The sequence below is a fragment of the Stegastes partitus genome, unplaced genomic scaffold (assembly GCF_000690725.1).
Source record: "Stegastes partitus isolate 25-593 unplaced genomic scaffold, Stegastes_partitus-1.0.2 Scaffold31, whole genome shotgun sequence".
Lineage (NCBI taxonomy): Eukaryota > Metazoa > Chordata > Actinopteri > Pomacentridae > Stegastes > Stegastes partitus.
The window spans coordinates 432,640-454,240 of NW_007577762.1; the positions used below are offsets into that span (position 1 = coordinate 432,640).

Genomic DNA, 21,601 nt, shown 5'->3' on the forward strand with positions numbered 1-21,601 from the left:
TCTCATCGTCTGAGCAGTTTCCTGGATGGACGGCTCAGCTACTGTGGAAGTTTAGCCGAGTATAATTACATTTAGTCTTGACCTCCAAAGTGAAAACAACAGCGGGAATAATGAATTTCAATTGAGACGACGACATTTTGACGTCGAGTTCACGTCGAGCAAACAGCAGGTGGATGCAATTAGAAGTTGATTAAGCTGCTGCGTCGGTGAGTAGCCTATCAGCTAACGCTGCCTTTCATTTAGATCAGGTTGTTTTCGCTGGTGCTTTGGATTTACAGGACACTAGTTTAACCCTGACAAGACAAATAATGTGTATTTGACAGCAATGGGGGAACATGTTTGTGAACGCGAGCTGCTATTTATTATTCAACAGTGTTCAGGTACACCTGAATTCATTTCCTCTTCTCGGGCACTTGATGAATATTCTGCCATTTGTTAAGTGCAAAGACAATGAAAGTAGAACTAGTAGAGCTTCCCATTAAGTGTTTTTTTCAATTATTACTTTGTTTCCTTGTTCTTTATAATAGGAAGACAAACAAGAAAGATTAACCTTGGCGCTTCCCAGTCTGTGATTTTATTCCTTGTCGTGTATATGAATAGACAATATGTTATAAACAACATGAAGCTGAACACAACAACACTAAGGACTTAAACTGTACAATATTCATATCCCTGACTCACTGCTAAACAGAAGCTAAACACTGTAAGCTTTGCAAAGAACAGATTAATTACAGGTATTCTCATAAATATGACCAGATGAGTTGTTTATGGAGCTGAATAGCTGGACTGTCTGTTGGTTTGACTTTTTTTTTTTTTAAATTCTAGCTCAGCCAACTCCTTGTTTTTTCCAGCGTTTCTGCATGGAAATGACCTGTATTTTAACCATTTTAGATATGGAGGAGTCCAGTGACTTATATGACTCGTCTGAGACAAATGACCCCCCTGCCTGGGAAGACCACCAGGCACAGCATCTGGACAATCTGGACGCAGTGGAGCGTCTCAGGAGGAAGATCAAATACTACTTCATGAACCCCTGTGAGAAATACCACGCTCGTGGACGAAAACCATGGAAGCTCACATTGCAGATCGTCAAAATTGCCATTATTACCATCCAGGTACATAGTAGTCTTAGATATAACAGAACCAGTTGTGATATATTTTTTTCTTGTTTCAACATCCTCATAACAAATGCCTTCTTTCCATCCCAGTTGGTGTCTTTTGGGCTGAGCAACCAGATGGTTGTCACATTCAAGGAGGAAAATCTGATGACATTCAAGCACCTCTTTTTGAAAGATTATGTTGACGGAGGCATGGATACGTATGCTGTTTACAGACAGACAGATGTTTATGATCACATCGACTACATTCTTAAACAGGTAACTGAATTTTACTTTTAGTGAAAAAAACCAATAAGGCATGATTCGGCTACCATTTGTTTGGTTGTGTGACATCGTTGATCTTTTCCTTTTTCTTTGTGTTACTGTAAATTATTGTTGAATTTTACAACTCTACATGCTTATATGGCCTCAAAGGCAACCTCTTGTCATGGGACTGGACTTTGTTCATGTCATTTGTTATGCTGTGATCCATCATGACACAGTTAATCTAATTTGCTGCAGTTACTGTCTTCATAAAGTTAGCTTTCCACCATGCACACATTTTTGATGTTCACCCAAATGATGGTTGACACACTTTTCAGTTTTATAACAAATTTTTTCATGTCTTAATTTCCAGTATGGACATCTGCACAACATCACAGTAGGCAATCATGAATATGAGAAAAATGGTAGCGTCTACACCCCGCTGACAGTTTGTCAGGACTACTACAGGAACGGTACCATCTACCCTGGAAATGACACCTTCGAAATTGATGCTCATGTGGACACTGGTAACTATGTTTAGTGTTTATAGAGATAATGGTAAACAGGGGTGGAGTGCTTCTTGTTTAGGTGGCAGAGCTCACCTGTGGTGCCCATGCACAGTCGTGTTGTGGCTTGCTTCTCAGGTTATGTAACCACTGTTCCTACGGTGGCAAGTTTATGCACATTAGTCTACTATAACTGACCACGGGATCAAATGTTACACTGACCCGTCAAATACTTCATGAAGTCATTATGTTGCAACTCATTTACAAAAAGAACGGCTTAACACTCTCATGTGAAGGATTATATCTAGCAGTCAAATGACTCTGGCAGACTGTGAGTCAACATTCTATTGAAGCTATTTTTGTGAACAATAGCGTTGCAACCCGACTTTAGAACCCAATGTTGATAGCCTCTAGCATTAATAGTGACAAATGAGGTATATAGACATAAATAAGCGCTTCAAATAAGTTTAAAGTTATGTTATTGTATTAGTAGTAGGTTTTTAGCTGGTCCAAAAATGAAAAGATTTTTCACTGCCTTTCATTTTGTGAATCAGCGCACCTTAAATGTCAAAATGACAACTCTGACCATTTTGCTTTTATTGACACTCTTGCTTGACATATGCTTTAGTGATGGTTGGATTTTCTGTTGCTTAAAAATGTAGCTGATATACATGACAACCAGATTGTGCAAACTGTGATATTCTGTTTCCTCACTTGGAGGGAAAAGTGACAAAATGTTGCTGCAGCGCGCTCTGGCATCGATGCTGGCAATATACTGGGAACACAACAACTTCCACCAATACTCGCAATACGCATACTCTTTTTTTTTTTTTTTTTTCATTGTGTAACCAAACTGAAGATGTCAACAGTGTGAAATACCACACAGATTATGAAGGAAATATTGTATATAGCCACTATATATGACCAACATCATCTTTAGATTCATGAAGTAGTCAACAACAGATGTGTCCATGTGCTTTGCTTTGTTAACTGATGGAATTTTTTTGCTATTTTAATGCATTTGAGACCAAATTGTGTTGACACACTGCAAATGCCTCTATTCATCTACCATAGTAATCCATCTTATAGCACAGGCACTCAATTAAATACAAATAAACAACAGCCCATCATTACTTTAAGGCACAAAGATCAGTCCGTCCAGAATATTTCTTCTTCAAACAGACTTCCATAGGAAAGGCAGACTAATACTTCTCACCACTGCAGAGAAGTTCATAAGCATTACCAGCCTCAGCAATCGGCAATATGAAGCCGGTTGACAGAATAAAGAGTGCACATCTGTTATCAAAGCAAAAAGAGGTGACTCCTCAGTGATTAATTGTGATGAACAGAGAAAGAGATTTCTCATCAGGTTTAATTTTGCTGTCATTTTTTTTTGTGTCTGTGTTGCGGCCTGTCTCTAACAGAGTGCTTCAAAGTGTATCCGATGTACAACCCATCATTGTATGAAGTGCTTCCAGAATTTGAACTGTATTTCAAAAGGTTTGTAAACCACGTTGTATTCTTCGACTACATTTTGTACCCTTGCAGTTGTATATGATTTGAAAGCCCATGTCAGTTTCTGTACCTGCTCTGTCTTTCAGGATGGTCTCTGTCAAGCTCACATTTGTTCTCAAGGCCATAAACTTGCAGACAGTGAGACATCGGGAACTGCCAGACTGCTACGACTTCACTGTTATCGTATGTCACTTGACCTGTCTTCGTGGCTCAGAAAACACAAGAGGATCACATCAGACTAGCAGTGATGTGACATATGTGATCGCTTCATTGCTGCCTTAACGTTGACACTGATTCCTTGTGACACTGCACCTGTTGACACAGCACAGATTGGAGTTCAGATAAGAAAAGTGAAAAGAGTCTGTGTGAATCCTGTCTTTATTAACAAAGCTAATTTGCGCACACAAAGAGCGTGTTAAAAGGAACGTGTTTGCACATGGCGGCTGCTGTTTAGACAGTTAAAGGTTAGCTCAGCAGGTGAATGTTAAGCTTTTAGGTTTGGCTTTAAGGATGTCGAGCTTTTTGAAAACTGTCTTTAATCTCCTTGAAATATTGCTATCTGGTCAACAGATAACTTTCAACAACCGAGCTCACAGTGGGAGGATAAAGATTGACCTGGAAAATGATGTGGACATCAATGAATGCAGAGACTGGAAAGTAAATGGAGCATGTAAGTTTGCTGATTTTGGTACTTACAAAGGAGTGTCCTGCATTGCTTTAAGCCCATGATGTTTCGGAATGCTTAAGAGTTAAGAGCGAAGAGTTTAAATTTTAACTTGACACTGAGAAAATAGTTTTAAGTTGATGTTCATCTTGTTCGGATGAAAGTAATTTTTAAATTTCTATTCCCTCAGCTGCTCGAAACATATGGCTGACTGTGCTGTTTGACTGCCTCATCATTATAACGTGCATCATCTCTTTCACCCTCTGCACACGCTCGGTCATCAATGGGGCTCAACTCCAATTTGTGAGTAAAATAAACTGACTTTGCTCAGTGCAAAGAAAGGATGTGATTGTCTGATATACATTAGGTCACTATATGTGGAAATGGATGGAAGTCAGTGCCAGAAAACCTTTTATACCTCATTAACATCAATGAAAGATGAAGGTCACAACATTTTTAACAACAAACATATTCATACTTAGTTTGACTTGTTCGTGACATTTCATTCAACCTATTTGTGAAAAGGTGTGTTATTTATGTGTGCAACTGCAGCTAAGAAGAAGCTTGTCATGTCAGTGTTTGATCTCCAAGTATATCTTGTCTATACTTTGCCTTATCTCAGAGGATGTAGAGGTCCCACATGACAAAATCTAGTTTTATTGGGTTTTGTGATTGCTATAAACTTGGAGGTGTAAAATAAAAGCTGTTAAGATATGAAGACATTCACTTCATCAATTATTCAAGCCCCCTGTCAGCTAGACAGCCTTCCAGCTTTACAAGCCAGGGAGAATTTTACAGCAGCTGACGAATCAAAAGTTGTCTGGCTCAAAACTTTGCATAATCCCACGACCTCACTGTCCGCTGCTTCCACGTGAGCCATTCAGAATGAGCAGCTGCCTCACGGTCCAACTGGTTTGTTTACGTTCTGGAGCTGCTCCTGTTAATTATAAAATGCCTCAGCCATGTGCAAACACACTGAATGTTCCTCAGTGTACAAGAGTGAACACAAGAGGCTTCATGCACGCCAGCATCTGACGAACTGAAGTGGATTACTTTTATTATTGATGGCAGTGAAAACTCATAGTGTTAGCATGTTACCATCAAGTGTAATAATATGTCCACAGGTCAGAGCTCTGGGGAAATGATAATGCTGAGGGACATTCAGAGATGTTGGAAAGTTTAAAACCAATAAACAAGGACTGGGTGGATTACTGTATTTTCATGTCGCCTGTTGTGCGACCTCGTCCTCCCTCATGTTTGCATCCATTTGCCAGTCTTCCGCTATCTGTGCTCACACAGCCAACTTCGTGTAAAGCTGTTCTCATTTACATAGTTTGCTGTTTCTGTTGTCAGACAGCGGATTAAGTATGAAATAGTGACCGAGCCTTTAAAGCTACATGTTAACCTTTAACCAGCAGTCACTTCTCAGCCATTTCACTAAAATACTGGTTTAATAACTGCAGCGTTGTCTGACAAACTCACTGTACACCCAAGTTAAAAACAGCAGCTGTTCTATAAATTCAGTAGTATTTCCATACAAAATGAACCCTCAGAGAGAAATATAGCATTGTCAAGGCTAAAACCAGGGGTTATACAGATAATTAATCATCTTTGCAGTATTTTGAGCTGAAGAAACAAAAGTTACATTCTTGGGACACGTGAGACTTTTTACTTTGCTGTAAAGAGGTACAGTATGGGACCTTTAAGTTAGCTGTTACTTCTTGTTGATGCTGATTTAATGGATGTTGCAGTTTTCCTTTGCTTTTGGATTAATTAAATGAGCCTCTGTAATCTGTCCTGTCTATCTCTGTTTAATATGTTTACATTAATTTTTAAAAATTGGCCATAAAATTGAACAATACTGATGGCTTCCTTGCAGAGATTCTTTTTTATTATTATTATTTTTTTTTCTGGCCTTTTTGTCTTTATTAGTCAAGATAGTGAGAGAGTGAGACAGGAAAGGGGAGAGGACCTGCAGCACAGAGTCGTGAGCGACCCCTGTTCATGGGTTGCCCGCTCAACCAGTTGAGCTATAGGGGTGCCCCCTTGCAGAGATTCTTAATGCAACCTACATTTTTCATTTCTTCTGAACAGGAATACGCCCACTACTGCATGAAATACTGCAGTAAAGAGGTGCCATTGTCGGACAAGTTGGAGTTTGTGAACGGCTGGTATATCCTGATCATTGTCAGTGACACACTGACCGTGATTGGCTCCATTCTCAAGATTGAGATCCAGACTAAGGTAATGAGGATTCGATCACCGACATTTATTTATGGTTTAGTCAGCTCGTAGTGTAAACTGCAGTGGCAGGCCATGTATTTTACTCGTAGACCTTCAGTGGCAGCCTAACTGAATCAAACCACCTCTTAACACCGTCATTATGACGCCACAACTATAGAAACAATCAGTATTATGCAGAAAGGCAGCATAACAGGACGTTGCATTGCAGGCAGGTATCTTATGTAGTGAGAATGAATGCCATCACTAAAGCAAGAAACCCAGTTAAAACTATTCAACAAGTCTCCATTAACTGCAGCCACAGCTGCACCATATACATCACATCTAACAGGAGCATCAACATCAACCCAGTTAATGACAACAATATATATTTTACTCACCAAAACTTGTGATTATTTGAACACAAACTCCATCCTCCTTTCTTTCCTCATGAAGAGTTCAATAACTCGGTAGAGCAGGTAGTCCGTGCGTTTCACTTCCAACAATAAGTCCTGTTCTGTCTCCATGGAGGCTAATGCTGAAAGTCAGGTCTGTCCAGATGTGTTTCTGGCATAAGTTTTAATTCTCTTTAGGGTGAGAATGTCCGCCTGCCTAACTAAAAAGAAAGCAAAAAAACAGTACTTTTATGATAAAGTTTTAGCTTGTGCAGGTCGCTACAGATGCTTTGGCTGAGCTCTCTGACCATCCAATCAGAGGACGTTAAAATGCTGACGCTATCATAGGCCAGCTAGCTGGCCCTGGGGCCACCAACTCTCAATCTGATTGGTTAAAGCAACAGTTTCATTTCAATGCATTTTAAGCTTCAGGAGCCTGTACTTTTGATTCTGAAGGCCTCAGAGCAGATTTCTTTGACCCTGGCAACACATGATGGCTGAAATATGATTGGATAAAAGCTCTACTATAATCATAAACTGCTTGAAGCACCACAGCCCAGAGACACTAAAAAGAATGATGGAAAAATATTACAACATAAGTCAGCGATTCTGATAGAGCTTAGGCCAGCAGAGAAGGCCTTGCTGGCCCTGATGGCACTCCACTGGTAAACTGCAGTGCCTTTCATTGCTTCAAGTTGTATCAGAATATTTGTTCATGTTTCGGTATTTCTTGAGTTCATCACTCACATTTTTGGAACCTTGTTTTCCAGGTCCTCACAAGCTATGACGTGTGCAGCATCTTCCTTGGCACAGGCACCATGTTGGTCTGGATTGGGGTCATTCGTTACATGGGCTACTTCAGAAAATATAACGTAAGACCAGATTTTATTGGTACAAATGCAGGAGATGTTAAGTTGTTTTAGTGTCACATGCAGTGCAATAAGTTAACGTTGCCGTGTTGCAACCACCCCTACAATCTTTTCTGGTTATCCTTTGATGAAGATACAGCAGTGTTAAAATGTTAGACACAATTAAAGAGCAATTAAAGGCTCTGAATTAATTAGTGTGCTTTCCCAACCTGAGCAGCATGTGATTCAGCTTCATTTTGCAGGACGATGCTCAGAAAACCTGTTCAGTAGATGAACTTGAAAACAACCCTCGAGAATCAAATTTTGATTTCACATGAATGATTAGCGACCAAATGATGGAAAGATAGAAAAAACATAGTGACTGTTGGGGGACTTTAACTGCTGCTAATTTTTGTTTTTCTTTATTTTTTTTAGAAAACATAGCTGCAGTTATTAAAATATGATAGAGACTATGTATTCATGTGGCCACTTCAGCCTGTACTTCAATGTAAAAATCTTTTCTCGCTGTCGCACCACATGTTGGCAGTTTTTAAAACACAAACTAGCTTTAGGGCCACAAAATACATTCCCAATTTATCAGTGAAGCATCAAAGGACTGCTCTTTGACATGACATGCTTAGAAAATTTGATGTGGAAGGTTTTTGCAAGGCTCGTTCAGGATGATGACAGCTCATCATAGAAAACAAGGCGCAATTAACTTGAAGGTCTTCTCACAAAGTAAATAGATTCTATTGTAGTCCTGACACTCATCTCCAGTGTACATTTTATCAGATCTATTACCGTCATGTGTTCTTTGGCCATTTCCAGATTCTCATCCTGACACTGAGGGCAGCTTTCCCAGTTGTTATTCGTTTCATCTGCTGCGCTGGAATCATCTACCTGAGTTACTGCTTTTGTGGCTGGATCGTCCTCGGCCCATATCATGAGAAGGTACCAAATGTTTACATCATTTAAAAAAAAAAAGTTAAATAAAACCTGTGGGATTGAGCAGAAGTCAGATTTATATATATTTTTTTCAATTCTTGTAAATTAAATAAAATAAATAAATATGATCAAACTGAACTAACCGGCTGCTCTGTGACATTTAGTTCCGGACCTTGAACACAGTGTCGGAGTGTCTGTTCTCACTGATCAACGGAGACGACATGTTTCCCACCTTTAAGAACATGAAGCAGAAGAGCAGCCTGGTGTGGATCTTCAGCCGGGTCTACCTCTATACCTTTGTGTCGCTTTTTATCTACATGATCCTGAGCCTCTTCATCACAATCATTACCGACACCTACGACACCATCAAGGTGATGATTAATCTTGTTTTCAGATATTTGTAACCCACCATCAGTTGTTTTTCATTCTATTATGTTTTAGTAATTTGTGTGCTGCACTGAAGCAGAGAAGAGAAAATCTGATTTACAATTACTCTAGCAAAATATGCTTATTGTTTGATTGCTGTTTCTAAGAGAAGTTTAATCCTTGATTCAGACACTCTAGAAATCTTAACAACCACACTCTTGTTTTAACTAACGCGACACTCTGACTCACATTATCCAGCAACAGCAGCAAAGTGGAACCCCAACGTCAGAGCTACAAAAATTCCTTTCAGTGTGTAAAGATCTGCCGAATTCTGGTGTGTTCAGACTTGATGAGAACAACAGCTGCTTCTTTGAGTGCTGGATCAACAGGTGAGATGAGTAACATCAAGAGTTATTGTTTGGGTCAAGTGATAGTATCAGGACTTTCTCACTTTTGTTTAATGTCATCACACCTATTTGGAAGGCCCCTTATTAGAAGTAATAAAACTAAAAATGCAAGTGCAATGTGTCAAGACACTTTCCTAATCTGTATTCCCTACTCATAACATCTAATAAAATCTAAGCTGAGCTATTTTTCTCATTTCAGATGCAGGAAGCGCCAACATCAAGAGCGGCTGACTTCAGAGGCATAGAAAGTCTTTAATGTGGAGATACTAAAAGGCTGCACTGTAGAAATAATAACCTAATAATTAATGTGCACTTTAAACTGTTATATTCAGTTGTAGTGGGTTACAGGGTCTGAAAAGCTTTTTTCCTTCTTTACCAGTACAAGTTTGCTTTGCTGAGGATCATTTCTTTCAGTGCTGATGACTGGACCCATGATAAAGGCAAAAGATAAAGGAATCTAAAGTCTGGTCTCAATATGATGCACTAAATTGGGAAATACTTTGTAAATACACTTATTTATATTAATACTGTGGATGAAGAATTTGTGACGGAAATTTGAAATGACATTGTGTTTTTACAAAGCATGTCACTTTGGAAAGACTCCAACGTTGCACACTCGAGATACTGTATCAATGTTCAATAAATAAGCTGAAATGTACATTAAATGAGATTTTATTTCTCCATTGTGAGGAGAATCATCAGTATAAAAGCTATGACATTTTTTTTCCCCACACACTAGTTGATCTTCTGTAAAATCCTGTTACAATGCAGAAAAATCCCATTTCAGTATTTAATACAAGAACCCATACAACAGTTAACACTGTAAAACTGACAAGTCTTTAAAAGCAATATCTGGAAGCAGATATTGTAAATGGCTCCACTAGTCACCAGTGTAGCAGTGGATGTGGCCTTTTTTATTTCCCAGAGGAGATTTGCCATTTGACCCTGTCATGAGTTACTGCTGGGGAGGTCTGGCATCAATTCAAACCAACATGAAGTTGTAAATGGGCAGGGCAGGCCAAGCATTGTTTCAGTTTGCTTAATTTCAGAACCTTGGGTATATAAAATATCTTTTGTTTATCATCAAAAAATCATCTGTGAACCACCACAGCTCAGCTTGTACGAGTCACTTGATGCAAGCCTCCAGAGTGGGCAGATGTCACTGGTACACTTGAGGTTCCTGATAAAAGCAGTCAACTGTGACACCCCCCAAAAAAGGTGGCTACCTAAAAAAAAACACAGGCAGCTCTATAAAAAGTAGTTCTCAAGTCTTAATCCTAAATTTTCCCAGGCCAGTTTTGTATTTTTGACTCCATGAAGCGACCCCTCTGATCGTGGCAGTCTGACAGGAAGGTTGTCGGGAAAATCCAAAAAGGCAGGAATCACGAGTATTGTTGGTTACAAAAAACAAGATGATTAAAAAAGAAAAAGAAGCTTGGTTACTTCAGTTGATATCCTGAGATAAAATGGGGAAAAAAAAATCACACTTGGAAGTCAGTCTGGTTTGGACTGTGTGACACCAGGGGGAGGTGGAACTCGCTGCTCCTCCATTCTGTTCGACTGGGAATGTAGGATGAGACTGAAAAAATCTTCATCTGGTACAGTTGGTCCCTTATTTGTAGACGGTGGAGCAGCACACCTCTGGTCATTCAGTCTGGAGCCCTAGAACACAGTGCAGACAGCACAATTACTAGTCTGTCCACTAAAAATACATGCATTAGTGTTTTAAGTGCTTTATCTAGACAATTCTACAGATTCCCTGGTTTCAGCAGTTAAACTGAATACTGTTTGTGGGTTGCATTGTTAGTTGAACAACATGTTCAGAGAATATCAGCCATGGCTTCAGGAAGTTGTGTTGTGACTTTTTACTATTTTTCATGTATTTTATAGATTCATAGATTTTCATGAGACTGACTTTCCGGGCCCATAAAATAAAGCCTTACCAGATTTTAAGAGTTATCTGTAATGTGGAAAACACAGCCTGTTATGGACACAGGTCTGTATTCTCATAATGGCTGGAGCAGCATGTGATGTTCTGGATGTCTTTTTCTCACCTGGCACTTCACTAGCATGTCAAAGAAGACATCATCTCCCTCAGGCTGCTCAGCACTGGCCTCGAGGCGACCGTACAGGGAGGGTGTGTGAGGGGTATCTGCACTGGAGATGGGTGCTGCAAAGAAAAACAAACATTTGTCAACATGTGAGTGGCGATACTGCAGGTTGTGTGTTAAAAATGGCCAGTGCCTGATACTCTATCACCTTGTGACGGGACTTGTTCTGTGCTGGAGGTGGAGGGTGTACGAGGCGGGTTGGAGGTGCTGAGACGCAAGCCAGGAAAATGGCTCAGGTTTACTCGTTGGTCGTCCAGACGACGGGCCTGGGAGCTGGCCAGCAGCTCCAGGAAATGACCAGGATCCTGCAATGGTGTTTCGCGCTCCGAAACGGCTAGAAAAAGATATTATTTTCTTTAGCAAATTGAGGACAACGGATTATTATTGGTCACAGTGAGTTGTGTCATTTACTCCGACCAGTATTTTATTCTGATTTCAATGTCAGTGAATGCAGGTAAAGGAGGACGAGAGATGTTCCGAGTTCAATTATTCTATAAACATAAAGCAACACTCCACCTAAAAACTGTTTTCAAAGCATCAAATATTCTCCACAGACTTGAAAGTTGGCAAGAAAAAATGTTTTCCTTCATGGGGTATGAAGGCTGTTTGGATTCATGGCTGTTAGCAGCAAGTTTACAGCATCAAAAAAGTCAAAAAATGCCATTGTACTCTTTAAAGAGTGAGACCAATAATTTCAGTGGAGTATCACTTTAAGTCATCTGACACAACACAGAGGATTAACAACATCTAACATGTAAAGGGTACATTTATGGACGTGATGCATTCACACCATATAAGGGCAGGGCCTTCTCTTTACCAGAAACAGGCTGTTCTAACAGATTCACAATATGATGAGCTGTTGGCTTGTCAGCAATGAATGAAAAACATGTAGCTAAATAAGAGAGCCTTTCCGTTTAGCCAAATTCATTTCCATGATTTCACTTGTATTTAACCACAGAAAATAAGTCAGGAAGGTTTACATTGCATATGGTGTGAGAAGCGACAAAAACACAGGGCTGACTCACATTTGGCTTCAGATACAGATAGGGTGGAGGAAGGAGAGGGGTGGGCAGGGACATGGCTCTGGCCATCAAGTGTACACCTTTGGTCGTCCATTCTGTTGCCCTGGAAACGAGAGAGGAGGTCGAAAAAGCCATCCTCCCCAATAGTATCCCGTGATCCCAGCTGCAGCGAACAAAACAAACAGGTTTAATAACATTAGAAAAAAGCTTCAGATAATCAAGGTTGTTGGAACACGTAAAGCACGTAATGAAAACAAACACTGTCCTGTTAAGGTTTCTATCCACAGCTGATAGTTGACTATTAAATCATAATTTTTTTTTTAAAAAAGTAAATATTTCTGGGAAACTGTGATGGACATTTTTGATGTGGAACATTTGTAACAGCTGTTGCCTTCTGTAGGGAAGACTTTAAATGAAATAAAATGTATATTTTACAATTCATGCCTTAATTTTAATGTTCAGTTTTCAAGGGGAAACCAAACTTTGCTGCAGAGTTAGATAAAGGCATGGGTTTGCTCTGGTGCAGTACATTTAAATACAGTTGTATTTTTTCTTTACTTTATAGTGCTATTGTCATAAGTTTTTCTTCTTTTCAATCATTACGGTTTAATCAGGTTTATTTTATTTTTCTCACTACAGAATGTGCACATTGAACATTGCTAGAACTATGCACATCACAAATAAGTACGTACATTTATGCTAAGTTTAAGTCACAGTGTACAATTTGGAAATCAAAATGGATTACAAAGCTTTTTATTTTGTATAAATTGACTTCATTTTGAAGCAGGTTATGTGTTATCAGCTACTGTAACTCAGAAATACCTTAGGAGACGTTGATGTGTCGAGGTCGGGAGCTGTGTGCTCAGTGCGGTTTTCTGGCTGGTCTTTAGGAGGTGACTTGTTGTTCTTCTGCTTCTTGCTTTTTAGTCGGTGGAAGAGGAAAAGCTTAGTGGAGGCCTTGATTGTGTTGTTTTTTGAAGACCCAGGAAATGTATCCTCCTCCCAGTCCTGTACATACAAGGACCATGCAGATTGATAAGTTTAAACATCACAGACAGATTCATGTCGAAACTTTAATGTTGTATCCACCACAGGCTGGATGAACAGGTTTTTGTTGTAGAGGGAAATGTGTGTTCATCATTTATCATATCTTTTTGTCATGTAAACACTGACACACAAATTATAAATGTACATGAACATTTCTGCCTACTTGGGCCAACATGTTTCTCAAGTCGTAGCATTGAAAATAAAACAGTTGCTATGTACTGAAATCAGCAAATCTGCACCTACAATTTAATACACATCTCATAAATTACCAATAAAATAAGAAAATAATACATGTAATTTTTAATGACAAGTAGCACCTACAGCTTGGTATGTTACACACCAGACTTTTTTTGTCAAATATAAACTGGTGTAATTTGATCTCTGCGTATGTCAAATGAAAGAGTTAAAACACTTTACTTGTCTGGCTGGTTTTGAAATCAGGCAGTGACTCAGGCAACTTCCACAATTCATTCAAGACTAAAAATAAAAACTGCATACTTCCCATTCCAAGTGATTTTTTACGTACTGGAAGTGCTGGGGAGTCTCCACTTTGATTTTTGTCAGGCGTTGGACTCTTGGGCTCCATGTTCTCAGCACTACCTCCCTTCCTTGATGGAGAATTGACCACTAAAATAAAAATACAAAGTTTAACACATGTTTTAGTATTTATACAGCACTTTCACGACTGGACAGCAATAATTTAGCCAAGCTTTGCAACAAAAGTCAGACCTTTCGGGGAACTGGAAAATCAATTTTTGGATCGACTCAGTACTTGTTTGCATAAATATGATTTAACACCCTGAACCCTGAAACCTGCTGGTGGGTTTGAAAGGAATGTTGTGTTAAAAAATGAAACAAAAACAAATGAAAACGTTACCACCCCATTTTTTTAGAGCCACAAAACTGTTAAAAAAACAAAAAAAACCCAACTATAATAACATATATTAATTATAACAATCATTTTCGGCTAATCTGCAGGCTGTGATACCATAGAGCTGGAGAAAACATGGAAGAAAACAAATTAAAAATGTACATAGTAAAATATCTATAATGTGTGGAGTTGCTCTTTCTGTTGTGATAACAATGAGCTCATACTGAGTAAAAATGTGACTGGAATAAAAGAAACTTCATTGAATTTAGAGGGTTAACTGTTTCCTGGCAAACATACTGCTAAAATGTAATAACACAGATTGGGAAGTGTGAAAATGGATAAGTCAGTGCCATGAAATAGCTGGCAATACTGAGGAATACAGATTTACCTGGTAGGCTGGGGTAACCATGGTAGTTTATTTGCAGAGCAGAGCTATTGGTATTGGTGTTGCGGAAGATGTTGGGATGGATGTTGGGGTTGGACTTCAGGCCTACAACCAGCCGTAGGTCCGACAAATTCATCCTGGCTGTCACCTCGCCACTTTTATCTCCAGTCTACACCATTGACAACATTCAAGTTAATGCAAGTATATGACTCCAAAGAAATGAAATGATGTTCATTTTAGCATCAGCAGTGTCACATACAAACAGTGTGCTTGACACATTTGTTGCATACAAACAAGCAACAGAATTATTCCGTGCTGTTCCCTAAACAACCAGTAGATGGCGATGTGGTCTGGTGAAAGCTACTGATTTGACTGACTGGGGAAGGTAGAGTGTAAACAGTCACCTCTTTGGCAATTTCCAGATGTTTCTCGGCAAAGTACATTGCTTGCTGGTGATTCCCCAGGGCAGTGTGGGCATTTCCTAGACTCCAGTATGCTCTTCCTTCCCCGACTCTGCAGTGAGACACAACAGGGAAACAGGCTGAGCAACTTCAACTGAGATTATGCAAGTATGGGTGGCCCTTAATCCAAACATCACACAGGAAAATGACAACAACCTGATCTGAACCTGAGCCTATTTCACAACAGTCGCTGGGTTTATCATAGCCCTAGAATCAATCCCATATCTGTAAATATCTCTTTTATTATGTGTAAGAATGCCATGACTTCTACCTATAAAAAGATTATTTGTATGATTAAATATAAATGACTTAGAGAGGATTCAGAGCACACTCTTGGTACCTCTTCTTTAATAGCTTTTACAGACTTTTTTCGAAGACTGCAAAAATAGAGTGGTACCCCCACACTATGAATTAAGCATTACCTTGTTACCAGTAAAATAGGAGAGGAGCAGCAGATGTCCACTGACCTTTTTTGCTAAATGTATTTGTACTAGCCAATAACTACTTATACCTTCATGTGCAAGCCACTTTAGAATGTTGTAGGGATCCCCGTTTTTGTACCTAATAAAAACCTTTTTTCTATGCCCACTTGTGACTTTGCACATCTTTGCTATTGCTGTTTTTTTTTTTCCAAAGACAACAGTATGGTAGCTTGTGACATATTCTATGTACATGACATGAAATCTTGTGACTGTGTCTGATGGGTGTTTGGAGTAACACCACTTAATTTTAGCAAATGACTTGTTCAGAGGCCACCCACATTCAAACTGCACATGCTCATTATACTTCAAAGACAGTTTGGCAGGAAAGCTGACAAAAAAAATGGCCTTAATGGTATACCGGTCGTTGAGGTCCTGAGCAATGACCAGATGTTTGAGATGATAATCAATGGCTCTCTCATAGTCCTGCAGCAGTGTGTAGGTGTTTCCTAGACTGTAGCAGGCCTGAGCCTCCACCGCTCTGTCCTTCAAAAGCCTGGCCAGCTGCAGAGTCCTCCTGAGGGTAAAAGAAAAGGGGAGGAAGAAGGTCACGGAATGTCTTGGGTGGGTGCAGGAGAATGATAGTCATCTGCTCTTTTCTTTTCGGTCTTTGTTCTAATTTTCCAAGGACTTCTGTAACAACAAAATGCTGGAATCGGGGATTAAAGGATTGTGAATTTAATTACTTACTGCTCCTGTACATCATTAAGAAAACAGTATCTTTGTGTAGTATTATATAAATGCGTGGTATTATGGTGCTGGTCTATCTTCTATAAATAACCAAGACAGTACAACTTCACTTTTATTTAACATGTATAAACAGTATGAAGCTTAGTCATTTACAGCTATAAGGACATTTTAAGCATTTATTATTTTAAAGTATTGTCCACACATTGTTACTGTTATGACATGTGACAAACATTTGCTTCCAGAACTACAGTGTTATAAGCCATTTTAAATTGTTGCTTAGAAATGCTAAATAGGGGGACTTAAAGTAGCATTGCCAAGAAAAACTCCTTAGCTGGTGTGATGAACCAATTTTCCAGTGAAAATCCTCTAAGTTTAATTTGATTTCTGTTCTCCAACTGATTCATGGTTGAATATTCATAGATGTAATTAAATGTTTTCTCCTGTCTTTTTGCATCTTTTAACTGACAAACAGGATGACATCAAACAAGCATTTAAGTGTCATTGCTAGAACTGTGATAAAATAAAAATACCACTTTAGCCCACTTGTTTTGTGTCCACATATGATTATTACAATGGCTGATACCAGCCAAGAGGTGAGAGAGGCCATTAAGCATCACATTTACTCACTTGTAATGACCAGCCGCCACGTCAAACTGGCTAAGGAATATGTTTGCATTGCCAAGGTTGCAATGTGCCCTCCGCTCAGCAGACTTATCACCAAACTCTTTAGCAATGAGAAGTCGCTGCCAAACAGAAGAGTGTACATTATTGCCACTAAAGTCAGGAACAACACAAAATATTCTCATGCGATGAAGACAGGGGATCTATTTTTCACTGTCAGGAGGTGGAAATAGTGACAAATATTCTTTTGACATTGTTTGCTTTGGTGTGCCAACGTTTTTCACTGAGGTGCACCCAATTTTTTTCACCATGCCTTTTGGCACCACATTACAAATGGCCATGGCTCAGGTGGTATAGCCACTACCTACAAAGTGTAGCACTTTGTAGACCCTAGCTAAGGTTAAAAGGTGCTATACGAGGTGTGTCAGAGAAGTTCCAGGACTGTGTGACAAAAGATATATTTAAATCCCAAACTACAAACTACCAGTTTTCCCCTTCAGATGATCAACCAGCGCATCTACAAAGAGATCCTGCAGCGTTTACTTCGTTCAGTGAACAAAGAGGCGAGAGTTGCGGCAGGACAAGTCGTGGCTGCTTCACCATGACAACACGCCTGCTCACAATGTCCTGAGCATCCGACAGTTCCTGGCTGAGAAGAACATGGCCGTGCTGGAGCAACTTCCCTAATCACCCCACCTGGCTCTGTGGGATTTTTTCCTCTTCCCAAAGCTCAAGGGGGTCATCAAGGGGACACGTTTTGAAGACGTGGATGACATCAAGATGGCTATGACGACGGAGCTGCGGAGGGACGAATCCTTCCAGGAGTGCATGGCGGCGCGGCAGAGAAGACTGGGGAAGTGTGTAAGACTCCAGGGGGATTACTTTGAAGGGGAAAACCAGCAGTTTGTAGTTTGGATTTGAAATATATCTTTTGTGACACCAGTCCTGAAACTTTTCTGACACAACTCGTAAGTGCGGAAAAATTGATGGTTTACCAAATTAATGAGTATAAACAGTGGCCTTCTGCACTGCGTTGTTATGAAGAGAATGTGACTACACTCTGTGATCTCTTGGAGGTGATCTCTGTTGATTCTGACAATGACAAATGATAAAGGAAAATTACAAAGTAGCTGCCTGCTGCAGCTCCTCTCCCACAGGAGAAGAGTACAAAAGGGCTGAGAGTGTGCATGGACAGTGGGTGTGGAGCTAGCAGCAGGGACTAGTGATGGGTTTATTACTCACTGGTCGACAATGCATTTGTAATTGCTGGGGGCTATTGACCTATCCTCTGAAATGAATCAATCTGCTGACCCCTCCCCACACCAAAAGTGACCTGATGCCCCTTTTTGCTCAGATATGTTATCAGCATCAACAGTGTTTACATCTGGCATATCAAATGAGATGGGCTAATACTGTGTGATAGCAGGAAACAGCCACTGCAAGTTAGACATTTAAAGTAAACACAATTATCACCATGTAACATGTAATTACAGCAACAAAGTGCATCAAAGGCATTGAAACACCTAAAAAGACTTTCATCCACTACTTTCTCTAATAAGGTAGATGGTTAAAAAAAAAAAAAAAAAAAAAAAAAAACACAAACCAATTTCACTATTATATGCAGCACTCAGGTTGTACACAAAATATCATTAAGCTAAAAGAAAACACCAATCTGCATGACCCAATCTTACAAGCCAGCCTTAAACTATTGAAACACCTGTGAGTAAAAGCACTCGATATGCAGTTTAAAGGAGCAGCCAGTGAGAGCTCACATCGCCCAGAGTGGAGCGGAGGAATCAGATGCAGCACCTCGCAAAGCAAATGATCAGCATTTGTCTGCTCTACAAGTTTGAAATAAAAATAATGCTACACACACAGACAGACCTGCTAAATGCCAAGTGCACTGGTGCCACCACTGAAAATGTTTGGTGCACTTGGCACATTTTTGGTTGTGCTTTGAAGGCCTGATGAGTAGTTTGTTGCCTACCTTCTCATGTGCGGCTACAGCAGTTTCAAAGTCACCCAGCAGATAGTAAGTGTTACCAAGGTTCCCGTAGGTACGACCCTGGGCTGCCCGGTCACCTGATTCCTTCACGAGGCACAGGTTTGCTCTTCGGGGAAAGAAAAAAAAAGGGGAGAAATAAAGAGATATTCATGTACAAATGTACAAAACTGACACATTATTATGCTCTCAGAATTTCATGACAACTGAGTGAGCTCTAACAGCAGAAACAAATTGTGTCTTTTGTTTCAATGTGATGATTTAACCAGGCTGCATATTATATATAATCCGGTCAGTGTTTGCTCTGATGTCACTGTGATGCCTCATTTGTCATCACATAACAGTAGGACAGTGTCATCAGTTTCAGTCAGCTATTTGCAAACATCAGACCAAAATCAGTAAAGTGTCAATGTACGGCCAGAGAAAGCTCCAGGGGGCACCTGATGTCCAGCAGCATGGACCATGCTTTGCAATATGACCAAAATATTATTCTTCCAGTAGATACATAATGATAGACTGCATTGCAACCTAGACTGAGATGTGACTTAAAATTCCAGAAAAAGGACGTCATTGAACCATGAGTGAGGCTCATCTTTTTAAACCGTTCTTTTCTAAGGTCAGGATGTTTTATACATTGCATTATACTACCATGGCAACATGTCAATGGAAGTCAACAAAAAAAACAACTGATTTTAACATCTGCCAAAATGTGTTATTTATAGTTGTTGTTTTTTTTAAACAGCACCCAATCAGCTCATTTAGAGAATGTTGCATTTCATATCTGAAGCATTGGACCGTCAGTCAAATTTAAGCAACTTATAACCATGTAGGAGGTCAGCATTTTACTCAAGGATAATTTGAGGTCATCATAAGGAACCAGAGACTCCTCAGCTTAGGTTCAAGACTTTCACACCACAAGTTTATTTTCTCAGCGTTTTAACAACAAAATAAAACACAATGTTTGGTAAACTATGACACCAACTCACTCATAGTATTGTGCAGCTTTCCTCAGGGCTATCCTGGCCTCCTCTGGAAAATCTCCTGGCTCTGCTCCAGTCCAGCAGAGGCTCTTGCCCTTGGCGTGGTAAACGTTTCCGAAATTATACAGCGCTCGAGCCTGCCCAACCTACAGCACGCACACCAGATTTTCACAGACGGAAACCAGAGTGACCAGTGCTGTAATTATATACTTAAAATACACTGACACCAGACTTTCTTGTTTGCATGCAGACTGGTAAACTATTCTAGATGTTGGTACACCAATTCTATGCAGTCATCGTAGAAACTGATCTGTGGCCCCAGAGCATGTTATGTGGTATGGTTGACTATAAATTTGAATCCATTTATTCTAATAAAAGTAAATGGTCATTCTTGTCGCAGGCGGAACTTTCTATTTACAGACAGTTAAAAATAATTTTAAAATAATAAAAGGAGTGACAGAATGTTTCACTTATACCGAAATAAGTCTTGTTTTAATTGTAAAATATCACAAAAATATGACCCACCTTATCATATACGGCTCTTGTGATATCCAAATGTCTTTGGCAACAAACCACAGCTTCTTCATATCTTCCTAAAAGCTTTAATGTGTTCCCAAGGTTACCACTGGCTTTTGCCTCACCAAGTTCATCTCCAATCGTTCTGGGATTTCAATGGAGGAAGAAAAAAAAACATGAGGAAATAATTAGACTGGAATATTAGTGGATTCCTAAAGTGTATTAGTGTGAAAACACAAGAGGCAAAAAAGCAATTTACAGCTGCAAGCAGTAATATGCTGAAGTCTAGTTTAGCAGTTTAATCATGGAGGGAGAAATAATGATTAAAAAAGTTTCAACCCTGGACCATACTTGTGTGCATAATGGCTAACCGTGGTTAAAAATCACACCGGCAGGAAAAACAGAATTTTTCACTGTTGAACAATCAAATGAAAGGCTTAAAAAGGAGGAAATGGTTTTGGAACAAATTACTATTAAGGCTGTGGAAAGATTTACCTGGTGAGTGTGAGGTCATGCCGATGGTACTCCAGGGCTTTATTATACTCTTGAAGGTGAAAGTAGGCATTTCCCAGCTGGCTGTAGATGGCGCTGAGGATTTGGAGGTCCTCTGTTCCAACCTGGATGGCAGATTCAAAGAAGGACACACCTGCGCGATAGTCACCAGCCTTACAGAGCCGCTCACCTTCCAGAGCCAAGTCCAAACATGATGCTTCCATCCTGCAGGAAAGTGGGAACCACATTAGGAGTGACAGTGGACTCTGTGCTGATGTTGAAACATCTCACTATAACAGGGGGATAACCAATTTACCTCACTGTAGATTTGCTTACAGCTTCAAACACAAAGCCACAAACAAATATTGTGATTTGATCAACACATTTTAACATCTTGTAAAATCCTCAGGGGGGTTATACAATGAATCAATTTAACGTAAGGAGTCAACACACAGGATCAAATGTGCTAAATAGTACCCCGACTTCACATTAATGCACCTTGAGGAAAGACCAGTTGCACACAAATGCAGTATTTGCGCCATAACATCTTGAATACCACCTCAGGATGCAATGTCAAAAGAAGTTAGTACGCCACAGTTCTCTTTCTAAGACCTCTCCCCTGATACTTTTCCTCCTCTATGGGAACAGGAAAAAACAGAGCTTTTAAAACGTATCAGAAACTTTGCCATTCCAAGTT

The 21,601-nt window shown here is 39.7% G+C and overlaps 2 protein-coding genes across 4 annotated transcripts in view; one reads left to right on the forward strand and one right to left on the reverse strand.

The window, feature by feature from the left end:
• mcoln3b (mucolipin TRP cation channel 3b) lies at nucleotides 1–9,910 on the forward strand. The gene is made up of 14 exons (XM_008299661.1): nucleotides 1–206; nucleotides 892–1,115; nucleotides 1,209–1,376; nucleotides 1,735–1,888; nucleotides 3,292–3,367; nucleotides 3,469–3,565; nucleotides 3,953–4,052; nucleotides 4,237–4,349; nucleotides 6,141–6,290; nucleotides 7,432–7,533; nucleotides 8,338–8,460; nucleotides 8,619–8,825; nucleotides 9,079–9,209; nucleotides 9,427–9,910. Exons 2-14 carry the CDS (start codon nucleotides 894–896, stop codon nucleotides 9,470–9,472), a joined length of 1,689 nt encoding a protein of 562 aa, XP_008297883.1. The 5' UTR covers nucleotides 1–206; nucleotides 892–893; the 3' UTR covers nucleotides 9,473–9,910.
• Nucleotides 9,884–21,601, reverse strand: part of LOC103370537 (G-protein-signaling modulator 2-like) — a 20,081-nt gene continuing 8,363 nt past the window's right edge. For 2 of the 3 annotated variants that reach the window (XM_008299649.1, XM_008299634.1), the window contains exons 2-15: nucleotides 20,908–21,129; nucleotides 20,422–20,557; nucleotides 19,903–20,042; nucleotides 18,902–19,025; nucleotides 16,921–17,036; nucleotides 15,965–16,120; nucleotides 15,068–15,176; nucleotides 14,667–14,832; nucleotides 13,910–14,034; nucleotides 13,183–13,368; nucleotides 12,364–12,523; nucleotides 11,487–11,672; nucleotides 11,282–11,397; nucleotides 9,884–10,889 (exon numbers count right to left, since the gene is read on the reverse strand). In XM_008299649.1, the coding sequence (XP_008297871.1) occupies nucleotides 10,722–10,889; nucleotides 11,282–11,397; nucleotides 11,487–11,672; nucleotides 12,364–12,523; nucleotides 13,183–13,368; nucleotides 13,910–14,034; nucleotides 14,667–14,832; nucleotides 15,068–15,176; nucleotides 15,965–16,120; nucleotides 16,921–17,036; nucleotides 18,902–19,025; nucleotides 19,903–20,042; nucleotides 20,422–20,557; nucleotides 20,908–21,128 (2,109 nt within the window). In that variant the 5' untranslated portion in view covers nucleotide 21,129 and the 3' untranslated portion in view covers nucleotides 9,884–10,721. The remainder of the gene's footprint in view (nucleotides 10,890–11,281; nucleotides 11,398–11,486; nucleotides 11,673–12,363; nucleotides 12,524–13,182; nucleotides 13,369–13,909; nucleotides 14,035–14,666; nucleotides 14,833–15,067; nucleotides 15,177–15,964; nucleotides 16,121–16,920; nucleotides 17,037–18,901; nucleotides 19,026–19,902; nucleotides 20,043–20,421; nucleotides 20,558–20,907; nucleotides 21,130–21,601) is intronic. The other variant, XM_008299641.1, reaches the window with a different exon arrangement.

Excerpts from the sequence above, each read along its gene's own strand:
- mcoln3b (XM_008299661.1), top strand. The coding sequence starts at position 894 with ATGGAGGAGTCCAGTGACTTATATGACTCGTCTGAGACAAATGACCCC. Across the intron at positions 6,291-7,431 it reads AGATTGAGATCCAGACTAAG|GTCCTCACAAGCTATGACGT; the intron begins GTAATGAGGATT and ends CTTGTTTTCCAG. Across the intron at positions 7,534-8,337 it reads GCTACTTCAGAAAATATAAC|ATTCTCATCCTGACACTGAG; the intron begins GTAAGACCAGAT and ends GGCCATTTCCAG.